Genomic DNA, 18,698 nt, shown 5'->3' on the forward strand with positions numbered 1-18,698 from the left:
GAAATATTGGACTCGCGTGACGGATTTCACAGTAAAAGCACGTGCAGAGTGTCTGTATTTTAATTCGTTTAATGGTCTTGAGCTTAAGACATTGCGTAATATATTGTAAAAACAATCGGGCCTATGGCCCTCTTGTTGTTACACTATATTACTTAATGTCTCGCTCTCGACCGTTAAACAACACATAAAAAAACCCAAACCAATTATGAAGGATAGTCTAATAAAAGACACCTTAAAACTTTTCAAAAGCTGTAAAATTTTGTATTTTATATCTATATGTTTGTGACTGTCATTTGTCTGTTTGTGCATCTGTTCAGAGTTGGCGACTACACTAGGAGAGGAGGGAAAGATATGGAAGATTTATCAATACCATCACATAACTGTTCAAAGACACTGAAAGGGATCTGACTAACTTGAATTTTGTTATCTTGAGCTTGAATTATATTCAAAATAATAAAAAAAATCATCTTAACATGAATTTTTTTTTTTTTTGACCCAAAATTTGTTTTTTATTTGAAGTACTTACATTTAATACTATATACTGTTTCAGGCAGAACTCAGTTTGCTTTTATGCTAAAGCAGGCCAGTCTCTTGAGGTGGAGCATAGCCCAAAAAAGATTAGGGGAGAGAGACAGAGAGAGAGAGAGAGAGAGAGAGAGAGAGGGTGCACCTCAGAACCCAGAAGTTAATGAATAGACATGTTTGTAACATCAATACTGACTTGATATTATGATATTCTTACCTCAAATTAAAGATACATTATGTAAGATTTAGATAAAGAATAGCAATTCTTGCTACGATAGTTCGAAAGTAGATGATGTTAAATGAATAATTTGAAAATTTCATTCAAATAACTCTATTGCAAGCGAAGATATTAGCCTTTGAAGGTTTGACAGATGTGTGAAATAATTTCAACCACCGTACTGGTTGATCGAAGCTAAGTATCGGTCCTCCATATTTGATTAAATCAAAGTATCGCTGAACCATTCTAATCTATTTAATATCGGAGAAATCTGATGCCATCGAGAGTTGATTAAGGCCTGGATCAGTTAATTAATGTCTAATTAATACTTAAGAAAACATTTCAGGCCTAAAGAAAGACCTGCAATAGGCAGATTTAGCTCTTGCATAATGCATGTTTAACTTGGGATAATTTCTAATGGAATAGAAAATCCATTAGGCAATGATTGAATATGTTCTTACCTCCCTTTAAAGGTTATTTCTAAGAAAATTGTTAAAATTCTGATAGGTTATTTCTAAGAAAATGGTTAAAATTCTGATACAAAATTTTTGTAGTATGCTAATTATACCTAGCACTAATCCAGCGGTACCTTCTTCCAGGAAACAAGGATTCCACATCAACCACGATGAAGGACTAAACATGCAATTGTACTGTCCTAGATCAAGCTTTATATAAACATTTCAGCCTACGCCAAAGCTGCATTTGTAAGAGAAAAAAAATAAAAAACCTGAAATTTTTACCTCTTTTGTTATTTTGTGCTTCTTGTATCAAGTCATTTTGTAGATTTTTAAATATTTTTTCTAAAGAGACTTCTATTTCTCCAAAATATGGTCTTTTCTTGGGATCAACCTGTGAAGACAACAAATACTTTAATCAATACTGGGGCTAAATCTATCTCTTAAGGCCAACTTCAGATTTCACCAAGGTTGCTGAGATGTGAGAGACAGAGAGAAATGGGGTTTAACATCCACTCAACACAAACTAGGTCATTTCGGGACTAACATATGGACAGACGACCCTACTCCTTGTCACGTACAACTGGGGAATCGAAACCACGCCAGCTGACTCAATGACAGACCTTATGATACAGCGTGCACACACTAACAATTCGGCCATCCAACCCCCCCACCCCCTCCCACCCGTTGAGATGTAAACAAGGTTAGGACGTGTGATTATTGATGAGATTGTGGGTTAGGGTCTGGGTAAGGGTGAGGGCTAGGTCCAGGCTTAGGGTTGGGATTAGCGCTAGTCCTGTTTACATCGCGTGACCTGTGACCAAATCTGGAGGTAACCTTAAGAAATAGATCTAACCTAATATTGTTTTCAAGTCCCATAACAAAACAATTTTATGTTAGAATATAGAATTAATAATTATTATGCATTAAGATTTCTAAAATCGTAAATAGAATCTTTATCCATTTATCAAACTTCTCTTTAGATCAACTAAAAACTATATTATTTTATATAACATATACATGTGCTAAGTAGTTTTTAGATGCAGCAGTAAACTGGAGTACAAAGAAAAGGCAAGGTTTGGCAAACAACCCTTTCTACTACTTGACACATATGTTTTGGGTTGAATCAAAGACATATGCACTTAACACCAACAAGGTCATGTCAGGACTAACTTAAATTTTCATTACTGGTTGTGTACTATCATGGGATATAACACACTGTATTTGACACAATCACAGACTATTTATTCTGTAAAGTTAAAACTCAAATAATGTAACTTACATGACAACATTTGAAGGCTAAATGTAAAAAATCTAAAGGACTATATATAACCATTTCTGACAACGCTACATAATCAACTCCAAAATTCTGAAAATATAAATAATAGTGTTCATGTATAAATTTATTTCCCTTCATGATGTTTTATAAGGCCTTGGAGAAGAATTATACCAACCAAACACTGGCCATTCCATCTAGCCTACATTTATTCAAATCCCAACTGCCAAGGACTACCAAACAACCTGGATAGTTTGCTTATCAAATGGGATCTGGATTTGAATAATGTCTTTGAGTCCCTTGTTACAAATGACGCTGAAATGTTTATTTTGTCTTAAATATTGGATATCAGACATCAATGTAGATTAAAATTGACAAATAATTCGTGTTTTCAATGTCGAAGACTTTTGATGATATTGAGTCAAAGACTTGGTTACTTGAAACAGATAAAATAAACTTCTTATTTAAATTAAGTGGGGGAGCATGTACACCACAATTTACAGCGATAATTTCATATCTAAAAAAAGGAATTTTAATTTTACTCTTTCATTTGATGCCCCCACCTGAAATCACACCTCTGCCCCAATCACTGCACACCTATCGTCTACCATAATTAATTGCATTCAAGAGACAAATTTAAATGTTTAGTAATAAAATAAGAAACGAAATGAAATGGGGTTTAACGTCCTACTGTTCTGCTCTGACTGGGCTAATAAAGACAGTGTGCTATGAGGAAAATTTTGCCCAAGTAGCCACACTATGGCCTACTCTTACATCAAATTCCAACTGCCAAGGGATCTTTTACGTCCAAGCTAATGTGTAAACGGGACCTCAGTTTTTCATCCCATCCGAACGACTAGACAGCTGTCCTTGTCAGGAGAAACCATAATAAGATAAGATTGTTATACACATAAAATACATACAGTTGTTCTAGGTAAGATATCAGGATCTGCTTCTATTCTAGCCGTTATTTCACATAATATTATACCATAGGAAAATACATCAGCCTATTAAAATACAACAAAAATAGTAGGGTATGTTTACTCATTCTAGACCATGTGATACCACTTCTCATTTGAAAAGGTCATATAGCTAACATGTCTGAGCCATTTGGCTGGTTATTCTGATTCTGGCCTCGATTCTCGACTGAATGAGGCAGAATATTTTTTACTTTCCCCAGAATACATGATACTAGTCATTTAAAGAGTGTACACAGCTAACAAATCATTGTAGTAGATTTGCATTATCCCATAAGAAAATCTGCCAACCTATTGTCATTGGAGAGAGAGAGAGAGAGAAATGGGGTTTAACGTCCACTCGACACAAACTAGATCAATTCATGACCAACATAAATATGGTTCAATTTTATTTCAATAATTCGCTTTGATGTAGGGGTCTTGGACAATTTGTTCCTTGGACAATTGTGGATCCATTGACAGAGATTTTTGATATAATGTCATAATTTCAAGATGGCGGTGATGACGCCATGCTCGGTTCTTGGTCTAAAATACTTACCAGTTCATTATAGAATTCACCTCGTAGTACTTCTGGTGCCATCCAATATGGTGAGCCTACTATAGACAGTTTAATATTTGGATCACTGCAATAGTCAAACATTGTGTACATTAATATTGAGGAAAATAAAATAGAGTGAGACACAAACTAGGTCATTTCAGGACTAACATATGGTTCAATTTGATTTCAATAATTCGCTTGTGCGTAGGGGTCTTTAGCAGGGTTAGATAGGCGACCCTACTTGTCATGTACAAGCGGGGGACCAAAACCACGCCTGTTGGCTCAATGACAAAGAGGGGCAATGGCATAATGTTCATATCATGAATGCGGACGTATAAAAATGTCGACATCCTACACTGGCGTGGTCAATAAACAATTTAACACAAATATCCAATTTTTAAAATTTCAATTAAATGTTGTTAATCATTAATTTGTGTTATTTGAACTAGAAAATTAAAATCAGCAGTCCATTTAATAAGTCAGGATATTAATGCTATAATTACATTATCATAGACCAGCATAGAATACTAAATTTGTTAACATTGTAGCAAGTAGCTGAATAAGCCAATATGCAATTAAATTTAGTATGTAAAATATGCAATTAAAATTACATAACCTAAGACATTAACCTTAAATAATAATGATTTACATTGCAGCAAATATCTGAGTAAGGCAATATGTAATTATATTTAATATTAAAAATATAACATTAATTGCATAACTAAAGAAATGAAATGAAATGGGGTTTAACGTCCTACTGTTCTGTTCAGAAATGAACTAATGAAGACGGGCATACGCCATACAATGTGCTATGAGGGAAATTTTGCCCGGACAGCGGCACTATGTCCTACTCTTATATCGAATTCCAACTGTCACAGGATCTTTTACGTGCACGCCAATGTGTACACAGGACCTCGGTTTTTCATACTATCCGAACAACTAGACAGCTGTCTTTGTCAGGCCCTCCTTTCTGCAACACTGACAAGGGGAAACCACGCCAGAAACTCTGGATGAACTTTCCTGGCCAATGCAGGAATCGAACACCCGACCTCCAGGATAGTGAGCCAGCGTCTTACCCACTTAGCCACCGAGATCCCCTGCAGACATTAACCTGTGAAGAAATGAACTCTACTGGGGTTTAACTCTTACTTATCTGCACCAACTGGGATAATTAAGACGACAGGCGTAAGCCATGCTGGGACATTTTGCCCGCATAGTGCTGTGTCCACCCGCGCTGTGAAGTGTACTCAGTTTGAGCTTTTTTTTTTTCCCGTACGAATGACTAGATTCTTTTTCATTGCCAGGCTCTCTGTCCTGGACTACTGACAAGAAAACACCTGGCGAGATAATTCCAAGAAATCTGGATAAAACCCAGAACATTCCTGATAGTGGATCCAGCAGCTTATTATCTGAGCTACATGGTGGGATGAAACAGGTAGATGATCATCATAAAATATTTGAAATATTTAAAATATGATTTACGCTAGATCATGCCAAATTTTTTAAATAAACAAATCAGAAAAAAATATCTGCACCTGTAACTTCATATATACACTGTAACCCAGGTATTACTTAATCTTGTGTATTTAGCATTAATTTCTTTCACATTCGTTTCATATCAAATCTTTGTTTAAAGATTCGTAAAAATCGTTTAAAATCACCCCAAATCATCTAATTTATATTTGTGCCCAGTTTAAAGCTGACCATTCAATTTTGATATGAGTATCCAATTTACAAGCGTTTAGTTTCTCGATCACTGTTAAAAAAAAAACAACCCAATTTATTATTGATGTATAATGATTTATTTTTGAACAGTGGACAGGAAATTAAATACTTGAAAATTGAACACTCATTATCAAAATTAAACTGGACGCAAGTACAAATTAGATGATTTTTGGTGATTTTAAACGATTTTTACGAATTTTTAAACAAAGATTTGATATTAAACGAATGTGAAAGAAATTAGTGCTAGATACACAAGATTAAATGATACCTGGGTTACAGTGTTAACACAAGGTACAATTTTATGGATACACAATTACTGAGTTTGGGTGATTTAAATGACTTTGACAAATTTTTCAACAAACATTTGAACATGAAAGAAATTAGTGCAAGATACACAAAATTAAATTATACCCAGGTTACAGTGATATATATCATAACAATTTGTTTTTCTAAAAGACATACCAAAAATATCTACTAAATCAAAATGGTTGATGATAACATACATGTGTCTGTTACATCTACTCCAGTTACGCACGGATATAAAACATTTCGTAGTGTGAAATTAGTGTTAATTAGACTTACAGTGGATCTGGTATCTTGGCAGAAAGACCAAAATCTGCTACAATCGCCCTCATATTACCATCAGGTTCTTTTTTAACTAACACATTCTGTTTAAAAAATATACATATAGGTGATAAATCTTAACTCAGGGTAATATATATAGTTTGCACCATTTAATGGTATTATCGTACATATCAGTGATGAATCTTAACTCAAGGTAATATACACAGTTTGCACCATTTAATGGAATATTAATACATATGCTGACATGAATCATCTAAGAAACGGAGAATTCAATAAAACAGCGGGCCATCTTAAATGCCTTATTCTAGAACTTGTATGAGATCAGAGCCATCTTAAAATTTGTATTTTTAAACGTAAAATCTCCTCCACAGAATTGTTTTTAAAAGACATTTTGTTCAAATATAGCAATAGGTCCATTTTTCATGCGATGATATGATAAATGTTCCTAAAATGTATAGAAAAAGAATAGGCAGACGACCCACTCCTTGTCACATACAAACGTAGGTATCAAACTCGCAACGTTGCATAGATGACAGACCTTGACATCTACAGTCGACTCTGCCACCTATCTCCCCCCCTCCCCTGATAATTCAGAAAGGTGGAATCTGATATCACCATGACCTTATTTATTAGTTTTAAAGTTGCCAATTATCATTTGAGAGATTTTAAATTCCTTGAAAAATACAGAACAGTGAAAAGTTGAATCTCTGATAAACGGAATATCATCTAAAATTCAGCATATCCTGCAGACAGCATAAACAAACCAACACCACCTTTAAAGATACATTCTATAAGATTTAGATAAAGGGCTGGCCGTTTGTGCTATAATAGTTGAAAAATAGATAATACAAAGTGAATATATTAAAAATTTCATTCAAATTACTTTGTTCTGAGCCTAGTTATCACTGTTTTGTAGTTTTGAAAAGATGTGTGTATTGATTGTTTATTATCGTAACCACGGTACTTGTATATTCAAGTCTTAGTCTCGCTTACTCATTTTTAAATTAAATCATTGAATGGTCGGACAATTCTAATCTAGTTAAAATCTCGAGTATCGATGGCATCAAGAGTTGATTATGGTCTTGTCATGTTAATAAATGTCTAATTGATAATTCATAAAGACCTGCAGATTTAGCTCTTACATAATTTTTGTTTCAAGGTGATTTTATGGTGGATTATTGTTCGAAAAATACAAATGATGATAAGTGGCTTTAAGAACAGATATTATGTAATTTCATCAGGTTCTGGATGAATTAAAGCCAATCACATTAACGAAATGGTATTTTGTAGAACGCTATAATTAGAATAGACCAAATGAGAGTTCTGACATAACGAAGGACCAGAGCGGCCATTAACACTTGGTGGTTAATGATGATTGTCAATCACACCAGGCTCTGTCAATCACGCTAATCACTAAAATCTTTCGATTATATTAAAACGTGGAATTAAAATTTATAAAAAAAAAAAATCATCCCATTACTGTTTTTATTTACAATGGATAAGAAATAAATACATCTGCTTGTGATATTTTTAGTGGAAAATAAATTTAAGATTTGTTAACTCATTTTGTATTTTAATCAAATGACGTCTGATTAGGACAGAAATTGCTTGACATCTAATTTCATGGATACGATGCAGATGGTATATCACTTTTGCTTCAAATTAAAATTCATGCCTTGCGTTGTGGTCGTAGACAGCATTAACAATAAAATCTAAAGATCTACAAACCTTTGATGTTAAATCACGATGTATGAAACCACGGGAATGGATGTATTTCATGCCACGAGCTATGTCTAGCGATAATTTAATACGCCAGATCCACGGTAATTCTTCCTCCTCCGCTAATTGTTGTTCTAAGCTTCCTCCATTGATGAACTGAAAAAACGAAAATAACATTTATACCAACAGCCTTTTCATTTTGTTACATCGGCTTCATGCTAATTTTGTGAAATTTAATCACAGCTAAAAAAAAAAACCAAACAAGATTCCCCCTCTAAATCACAATATATTTCCTTTGGTTTAAGGTAAAGTATTCTAATTGAATATAAAGATCTTTTCAAGCTGATATTCAAATCACATTGCATTGAACTTGTGGAGCCATTGTGGATCGATCTAATTAAAATATAGATCTATATTTCGCTTCGTTTTTTTATACTTTCAATGGCCTACACTACATGAAGATCTGACAAGTTATAGCGATAGGTCGCGTCAGAGGTCGTACGAGCGGCCTTTGACCCTATGATGTCAGACATTTGATTAACCAATCAGCATTGAAGTTTCTAATGGATTACCCACAGTTCCGTGCAAAACACGCCTAAAGCTCGCCGTAACAGACTGTTTCATTGACTAATCCCTAACACCATCAATGATAACAACTCTTCCACATCCAAGTGTAGTAAAGACAAGTAAAACAAACATTTTGAACTATAAAAAACGAAACAAAATAGGATCTGTGTTTTAATCAGATTGATTGTGGGTCAGTGTGTATGGTATTTTCTCACCTACCAGGAGATCTGAGTTTATTAATCCCAGTATTGGCAAGAAAGTCCATTCTAATTTCTCCTTGTCAGTGGTGCAGGACAGACGGCCTGGCAATGTAAGGCATGATAAAACCATATCGACCTGTGTTGCTTTGCAAGCAAAGAACCATTGACAGTTGGATTTCAATGAAGGGTAGACTGTGGCACTGCTACCTGGGCAAAATAACTCTATAAGCACACTGTCTGGGAAAAGTTACTCTGTAAGCATAGCTTAAGCCCGTTTTCATTAGTCCAGCTGGTGCAGGTCACTAGAACATTAACCACATTTCTTTTTATATTTGGGCAGTGAGTCTTTGCCATACTTACTGTGCCACCTTTAAAATAACCCATATTAAGATCTATATTAGAAAAAGTACATAGGGATGTTAGTAAGGGTGAATTGATTACAAATATCTCTATATAAAGAAATAAAATGGGGTTCAACTTCATACTGTTCTGCTCCGACTGGACTAATGAAGATGGGCTTACGCCATACACTGTGTTATAAATGTATGAGGGAAATTTTGCTCGGCCGACATCGCTATGGCCTACTCTTATATTGAAAACCAACTGTCATGGGTTATTTTATGTGCACATCAATATGTACGCAGGACTTTAGTATTTTACCCCATCCGAACAACTACACGCTGTCCTTGCCAGACCCTCCGTCCAGCACTACTGACAATGGGAACCCCACTGCTCTATGTAAAGAGGAGAAGCTAGTGAAAACTATATAAGTAGGTCAAATAATAACGATCACCTAAAATGAAAAGCTGGAAGTCAGAAGACAAAATGACCAATAAATTACCAATAGATCAATATCTAATATGAACGGAGTATTGAATTACGGTGGTCAACTCCTTCAGATCTATATATGGGTATTAAACTCTCAATGTTTTAATCAATGCCATGATTAAAGGGGAACTCCCAGTTTTCACGGTGTCTATATATGGGTAGTAAACTCTCAATATTTCAATCAATGTCATGATTAAAGGGGTACTCCCAGTTTTCACAGTGTCTATATATGGGAAGTAAACTCTCAATGTTTCAATCAATTCCATGATTAAAGGGGTACTCCCAGTTTACACTGTGTCTTCAAAACAAAGTTCATTTTAAGCATGCAAACCAAAAGTCAAAATGTTGAGAAATAACCAGTCTGACAATTTCAGCATAAACTATTGAGCTGTTCAGACATCATGACAATATCTGCTTTAAGGAGATGGAGAAAGAAAAATGGGGTTTAACGTCAACTCAACACAAACTAGATCATTTTAGGATAGACACATGGTTCAGTTTTATGACAAGTATGGGATTGAAACCATGCCACTTGATTCATTGACAGACCTTATAATCTAAAGTGCACATGGTTTTGCTTTAAGGAATTCTACGTATGAGTGAACTTATCAACAACCACACATGAAAATTGAATACAGACTAGGATAAACGTGGTTTCCCCTTGTCAGTGGTGCAGGACGGAGGGTCTGACAAGGACAGCTGTCTAGTTGTTCGGATGGGACAAAAAAACGTGGTCCCGTGTACACATTGGCATGCACGTAAAAGATCCCTTGGCAGTTGGAATTCGATCTAAGAAAAGGGCATAATTCCTCTCATAGCATACTGTATGGTGTATGCCTGTTTTTGTTAAAGAAGATACCTGTATACTTTCCTTATAGCAAAGATTTGCAGGTAACAAAGGGCACAAAAATCAACTAATGGCAATATTTCAACCATCCAAAACTTAGGCTTTGCTACTGTTAGCTCTGCTTGAGAACAGGCCCTAACCTAATTGACAGATGATCTGAGTCGAAAACACTATGCATACTTTCAGAAATTTACTCCTCTTCTATTTTCATATTTAATGAAATTAAAAATGTTTATTTTGTCATTGTGTGTATGAAAGATGTCAAACGGATTAGAACCTAAGCACGTTAAACCCAATTTCATTTCATTTAATTTCTAGGAGTCTTCCACACCGATTCAATCAAATATATCTGTGATGGCTCCTTTAAGATGGTTTTATGGTTGAATCAATGATTAAGATGACCTGAATGTGTCCAATACTTTTCGATCAATTGATCCAATGATAAAATGCTGACTATTAACTGACTCTGATAGAGTAGTAATTGGATTCAGTAGTAGTCGTATATATCCCATTGATATTCACAATGTAGTACTTTTAGTTTCCCTATCCTTAATTACAGACGCGGTCTTTCAAAGTCCTTTATACCCAAGGGAAAAACAACCTAGTGCCAATTCGAATCACCAATAAACATTTTCATTTTTCATGGATTTATTCGGGAGATTCTCTTTGATCGGAATTTTTATTCACATTTCTGCTATTTTAGGCCAAAGGAAACCAAATTATCAAATGTAATGCTATTTATACCAATTATTCTGTGGAAGGATAATAGAAATTGAACAGAATTGTACACTTTATAAGGTTATTGAAAACTTGTTTATATCATCTAAGAGATTGAGTTATTATAATAAATGTTTCATACTTCTAAGATGGTTTGGATGGCAAAATGGTTAGCATGTGCGCGTTGTATCATAAGGTCTGTCATTGAGTCAACTGGCGTGGTTTCGATTCCCCGGTTGTATGTGACAAGGAGTAGGGTTGCCTGTCCAACCTTGTGGGTTTTCTCCAGGTCCTCTGGTTTCCTCCCGCTAAAGACCCGTACGCACAGGCGAATTATTGAAATAAAATTGAACCATATGTTAGTCCCGAAATGACCTGGTTTGTGTCAAGTGTATGTTAAACCCCATTTCACTCTCTCGCTTTACTTCTACTTCTCAAAGAAGACATAGTATTGATTAAAACACTGATATTACAAGAATATCATCAAGGCTAGCACCATAAAGTGAAAGTTGTAAAAAGATATTATATTTATGATAACTAATCAATCAGTGACTATAAATATTGTGTATGATGTAAATTCTAACAGTAAATTTGAACAATAGATTACATGTAATCAGCAGTCATCATTTTTCAATGTGTTTAAAGGCTCAATACCACTCTTGTTGTAACAGAATAATATGTCCCAATCTTTATTCTGGTCAACAACTTGTACTATTTTACAATATTCCAATTAATTGATGATACAAATTTCATCTTAACACATCTAATTTAAAAAATTGGAAAAATTCAACTAAATGATTTGAAAAGCCTTACGTAAACCTTTTCAAATGTGACTTGGATTTAAAAATATTTTCGAACCCTCTGGACAAGTAAAATAGGATGTAATAGATAATTTACACAACAGGTAGGACACTAACACATCTAATACTTAGAATAAGGTTAATATTTATTTACTAGAGCTGTCAAGCCAGCAAGAGTGTTATTGTCCCTTTAAGGGGGGTTGATCATGAGGTGCCAAAAGGTTTAACGCCACCCACTTGTATTTCGCAAGGAGGACGATCCCCTGTTCAACCTTGTAGGTTTTCTCTGGGTCATACGGTTTGCTCCCACTGCTAAAGACCTTTACCCACAACAAAATTACCTGCTTTGTGTCAAATGGACCTTTCTCTCTCTTTCTCAATGTGTCTAGTCATTCAGATAGGATAAAAAATAACATCCTATACATGTATGTCTTTGAGTAACTGGAATCCTTGGCATTAGGAAAAATTGCATCACTTTCATTAAAAAAAAACTAAGCCATAGGACACATAAACAAAAAGACAATGTCATCATCATCATCATCATCAACATTCCACACGACTGTATATCAAAAAGTCAAATTTGTTTTCATGGTAATACAAAAACTGTTAACTCTATAAATTAATAATCCGCAAAATGCACATAGTTTGATGTGTGTGTATTATAAGGTATAAGTTTCATAAAACTGGGACTAACGAAAGGAAGGACATACAGAGTCAGTTTCAATATCGCTCCTTAAACCTCATTCAGCAGGGGATAAAAATTATAAACGTTATCGTCTCAAAATGTACAAAGGTAATTTTCTATTATATCAAATCAAAATGAAACAAAATTTCTTTCACCCCTTGCACTAAGCCAACAGATTGAGGGTATATCTAAACACCTTCAATAAATAGGTCAGGTCTGGCAACCAGGTTCTAACAAGGTCAATTGTACTCGGCAGATATTTTCCACAACACACAAAATTTGTCCATCTGGTTGAGCGATTGTGGACTTCTATTAAGTCAATTAAATAATAAAATGTAATAATAAATAATGATTTATCGTCTGTTTTTCATCATGATGACTGTTCACAGATCAATACTGGGAAACGATATATAGATAGTAATTTCAGCCATGTTGTAAGTAGCACCTATAATATTAAGACCACTCAATAAAACGGGTGGTATTATTACCCAATAACGGATTAGTTCTTACTCTCTATTTCTCCAAGTAGTTAGATCTAGACAATAACATCAATAAATCAATATATCTAATATGTAAATTTTATTGACCATAATTATTCCATCTTTAAAGGGACATTATGGGAGATTAGATAAATAGTTGACAGTTCTCGCTATAATAGTTACAAAATAGATATGTAAATAAAATATGCTGAAAATTTCAGTCAAATTGCTCCACTCTGAACCGAGAAATTAGATTTTGAATTTTAGGCTATCACAATGATGAAAATTTCATGTAGCCCTGGAAGTAGTTTGTTTTCACATCTCCAAATCAATTTCTAGTTCAAAAGATAAAAATGTGGAACTGCTAAAAGCCTTTTAAGTAGAGCAAAAAAGTACTTTTTGCTTTTAATTTTTTTTTCATCAAGAAGTGAACAGCTAAAAAAATAATGTCGTCCCGGAGAAGTGTTATCTTCTGAAAGTTCTAGACCCAAAAAGTGTGTGATAAAAAAAAAATGCTTCACAGGTTAAGCACCTCACTGCAACCCTTTTCACATCTGATGTTTCGAAGCACTGAATCGGACAATAGATCAGTCACACCAAGGACATTCTGCCACAGGAGAAAAAAAAAAATGTGTCAAATTCCTCACTCGATTAACTCTATAATAATTTGAAAGTGTCAAATTCAATTCGTTAGAAGAACTACTTCCAAAGTACAAACATTTCAAGTAAATATATCGCGGCCAATTTACACACTCATATTTACCCATAATCCAAATATTTGATTTGTGAAGAATGTTGCAATTACTTCCAAGTTCTTTCAATATCTCTAGGCTAACCAACAACAGAAATTACAAGCAGAATTGTAACTTTTATAATTACGGTATTTACATTTATCTGGTAAAATCAGAATTGAAATTATCTGATTTGAAGTAAACTAAGATAGATCGATATTCGTTGTTCTGACTTTCATGTAAATTAAATGTCAATGGCACCTTTATCATCCACAAAATTAAATATGTAGACTTACTAAAAACATGACCTTTAAAGAAAACAATTAAATTAATATTTCTGATTTGGTTTTAGTTTTAAACAGTATTATTATTTCGTTATATAACTTATTGTGAGAGGAATGAAAATGAAATGAAATAGGGTTTAACATCCTACTTTTCTGCTCAAACTTGGTTAATGAAGACAGTCGTACGCCATACAGTGCGCAATGATGGAATGCTTGCCTGAACAGCGGCACTACAGCCTACTCATATATTAATTTCCAACTGCTACAGGTTCTTTGCATGCACGCAAATGTGGACACAGGACATTAGTTTTTCATCCCATCCATATAACTATACGCTGTCCCCAATCTAATTAAAATATAGATCTATATTTCGGTTTGTTTTTTATACTTTCGATGGCCTACACTACATGTAGATCTAACAAGTTATAGTGGGAGTTCACGTTCTATGACTTCAGGTACCGATTACGTCAGTCATTCGATTAACCTACATGTATTAGCGACCGCCATGTATTTTTTTATCTAATTTTGCTTTGTTTTGATTTCTATTGCCGCTAATGTCTACCCATAGTTCCGCGCAAAAAAGGTCCAACGCTCGATTCGACAGACCATTTGATTGGCTGACCCCTCATTTCAAGCAGAACACGAGTTAAATGACAACGCTTCCAGATCCAAGTGTTGTAAAATCGAAATTTTGAACTATAAAAAAGAAACGGAGTTGGATTTGTGTTTTAATCAGATTGTGCTGTCCCTTGCTACGCACTCCTATCTGCACTACTTACAAGGGAGAACCACGCCAGAAAATCCTGATAAATTTTCGCGTCTAAGACCCGGATCAAACATGGGGACCTCCAGGTTAGGAAGCCAACATCTTACTCACCAAGCCACAGTGGCTCAATATATTTTGAGAGTTTGGCAAAACTGAGTTTAGCACCAATTGTTGGTATTCATTTTCATCTTTTTCTTTCAGGGGAATTTTAAACTGTATTATTTGAAAAGTAAACTCTTACAAACGATAAACAATGGAGAAGATTTCTGACTATGACAAGTCATAATTTAACTAATTGTTAAACTCTACGGCTAATGTTAAACATGTAAATAACTCTATTAAAGCTATGTTTCTCTTTTCATCTACATCATGTAAACAATGTTCTAACAAACTAACTTCTTTTGGATACAAATCAAATTGTTCTGTTACATACAATAAAGGTAGGGTTTCATACAGTGTAAGACATGCTTGTCAATTGAAAAGGGCAGTAAGATGAAAGTAATTTTCATCAAATTGTTCTTTTACATACAATAAAGGGAGGATTTCATACATTGCAAGACATGATTTAATTGAAAAGGGCAGTAAGATAAAAGTAATTTTCATCAAATTGTTGTTTTACATACAATAAAGGGAGGATTTCATACAGTGCAAGGCATGCTTTAAATGAAAAGGGCAAAGAGACAGAAATGTTCATTTTTCATTCATATCCAATGCATAAAGACGTATTATATATATAGGATCTAAAATTACATCTGTACGGAAATATGAGACACAATAAATGCAAATGTTTTATTTTAAAAAAAAGATTAAAGTCTTAGTAGCCCCGGGAGACATAATAATATAAAATATACATAAAACATACAAAAATCTCACAAAAGAAAATGTCTTCAGGGTCTAATAAATTAAAGAACCCACCCCATTTTCTACCTGTTTAAGCTCTTCAAAAGAGTTTTCAACCATTCCAATGAAATGAAATGGGGTTTAACGTCCTACTGTTCTGCTCCTATACTGGGCTAATATAATGAAGGCAGGCATACACCATACAGTGTGCTGAGGAAAATTGAATTCCATCTGCCAAGGGATCTTTTACGTGCACTTGCCAATGTATATACAGGACCTTGGTTTTTCATACCATCCAAACAACTTGACAGCTGTTCTTGTCAGGCCCTCCATCCTGAACCACTGACAAAGGTAAACCATGTCAGATAATCCCGATGCGGAGATTGAAAATGCAACCTTTCAAACGATTTAAATACCGGAGGTGCAAACTTCAGAAGATCGCCACTACTTGGCAGTACGGTACTACATCACTGCAGAAAAACAAATGTCCACTCAAAAATTCTAATCTTTTTTAAAGCTGGACTAACTACTACTGGTATGTTTTCAACTATTGTAAGAATGCGTTCAACGTTCTGTAACCTTTCCAAGGTTTTTTTTCTTTATAGAAAATAGCTGTATCGAACCTGGACAGAAGTAAAACTAGCTACTTTCCTCTATTGGTTTGAGTAAACACGAGATCAGCTGATTAAATGACAAGGTTACCAATCTACAGACCACACGGTACTTTTAACACTAATTTAATACCAATAGTAATTGAGTCTTACTTTACACGGAATCAGATGACCACATGATAAATGAGGTACAATCTGTTGATTTCCACAACTGGATATCTATATCAAATGAAATGAGAGAAAGAGAGAGAGTGGGCTTTAATGTCTAACTTTTCTGCACCGACTGGGCTAATGAAGACAGGCTATGGGGGAAATTTTGTCTGGAAAGCGTCGCTGAGGCTTACTGTTATTTTGAACTCAAATTGTCCAGGGTTCTTTTACATCCCATCCAAACAACTAGACAATGTCCTTGCCAGGCGGGGGGTTGGATGGCTGAATGGTTAGCGTGCGCGCGCTGTATCATAAAGTCTGTCATTGAGACGACTGGCGTGGTTTCGAATCCCCGGTTGTACGTGGCAAGGAGTAGGGTCGCCTGTCCAACCTCGTGGGTTTTCTCCGGGTCCTCCGGTTTCCTCCCACCGCTAAAGACCCCTACGCGCAAGCGAATTATGTAAATAAAATTAAACCATATGTTAGTCCCGAAATGACCTAGTTTGTGTCAAGTGGACGTTAAACCCCATTTCTCTCTCTCTCTCTCTCTCCTTGCCAGGCCCTTCGTCCTGCACCACTGACAAGGGGGGAAACTGGGCAGGTAAAATCCTGAGGAACCTTCTCAGTCAACCTGAAACCTCCAGGTTAGCAAACCAGCGTCTTACTCCCTGTTATAGAAAGAGTAAGTAGGACTGAGCATACTCTGACAAATGTACAATACCCATCACTACTCATAGCCAACTGGATTCTAATAAAATTATTTCCTCATGTTATTCCATTAAATCTAAACATCAGTGAAGAAAACGGTGGTCATATTCCTACGCCCACCTGAACTATGATAAGATAGGTCACCTCTGATTTCTACTTCAAAATACCTGTACTGATTATCCAGGCACAATATCTATTTCTGTTCTCCAGAGAATCAAACATCAAGTTTCAATAGTTGGCATGAACAAGAATACTTTTATTGTTTAATTTAATCAGAGAGTTTCAGCATTTGCATGGGTGGAATGAATAATATCTTATTCGTTACCTATTCATGCAGGTGCTATTATTTATATTAGACCTGAATAAATATGTAGAAATTTTAAAATTTTTGTATATCATTCGTTCATGTCATTGTAAGTTTTGTATCTCTGCATAAATATGTAAATGTATGTTTGTTTGTTTCATGTATATTTTTATTCTTTTTATTCACATATGCACATAACCTTTTCAGGTTTATTATACAATAAAGTTTCTCTCTCTCTATTACAAGATACCAGCAAATTGTATTCTACATTAAACCTATATCTATGTACTACTGTCTGTATGAATGTATTACATGCGCGTACATGTATATGTTTTCTATGCAGCGTATATGATTATGTTTAATATATCTGAATGTACGTGTATATGTATGCATGCCCTCCTTAATAACGTTTTGATGCAATAAACATCTTATCTTATCTTATCATATATATTTAGAAGGTCAAACCCCATTTTATTTCCATTATAAGACAAACAACTCTGGCAGTCAAGGCTGAATATTGAAACAAAGGATAAGAGATTGTTTGTAAAGCAGCATGTTTCAAGGTTTCAACCTGTTTGTTTCTGGTACCAGTACTATAGTGTATCAAAAGAGATGGATAACTGAGGAGGGATAATTAACACGCTGACAGGTGCTTGTTGAAATATATAGTATATTATTTACCTACATGTATAGATATACCGGTATACATAGACAGACCGTCTTCATTAGCCCAGTCGGAGAAGAACAGTAGGACGTTAAACCCCATTATATAGACAGAGAAATGAGGTTTAACATCCACTCCACACAATCCAGATCATTTCAGGACTAACATATGGTTCAATTTTATTTCAATAATTGTTTGCACATAGGGGTCTTTAGCAGTGAGAGGAAACTGAAGGACCCAGAGAAAGCCCACAAGGTTAGGCAGGAAATCTTCCTCCAAGCTTGGGATCAAAACCGTGCTAACTGACTTTTATACATAGATTTAATTGTATAGTCGTTATCGCATATCTTCAAGAGAGGGAGAGGGAGAAAAATGAAGTTTAACTTCCACTCAACACAAACTATATCATCTCGGGATTAACACATGGCACAATTTTATTTTAGTAATTTGTTTGCACATAGGGATCTCTTTGCAGTGAGAGGAAACTGGAGGACCCAGAG

The 18,698-nt window shown here is 34.9% G+C and overlaps 1 protein-coding gene across 1 annotated transcript in view; it reads right to left on the reverse strand.

Moving 5' to 3' along the window:
- Positions 1–18,698, reverse strand: part of LOC126819293 (dual specificity testis-specific protein kinase 2) — an 83,641-nt gene that overhangs the window by 10,186 nt on the left and 54,757 nt on the right. Inside the window, exons 4-9 of the mRNA XM_050547273.2 lie at positions 8,027–8,173; positions 6,296–6,381; positions 3,989–4,073; positions 3,397–3,480; positions 2,480–2,566; positions 1,483–1,591 (exon numbers count right to left, since the gene is read on the reverse strand). Of these exons, the coding sequence (XP_050403230.1) occupies positions 1,483–1,591; positions 2,480–2,566; positions 3,397–3,480; positions 3,989–4,073; positions 6,296–6,381; positions 8,027–8,173 (598 nt within the window). The remainder of the gene's footprint in view (positions 1–1,482; positions 1,592–2,479; positions 2,567–3,396; positions 3,481–3,988; positions 4,074–6,295; positions 6,382–8,026; positions 8,174–18,698) is intronic.

This window comes from Patella vulgata, chromosome 4 (genome assembly GCF_932274485.2).
Source record: "Patella vulgata chromosome 4, xgPatVulg1.2, whole genome shotgun sequence".
Lineage (NCBI taxonomy): Eukaryota > Metazoa > Mollusca > Gastropoda > Patellidae > Patella > Patella vulgata.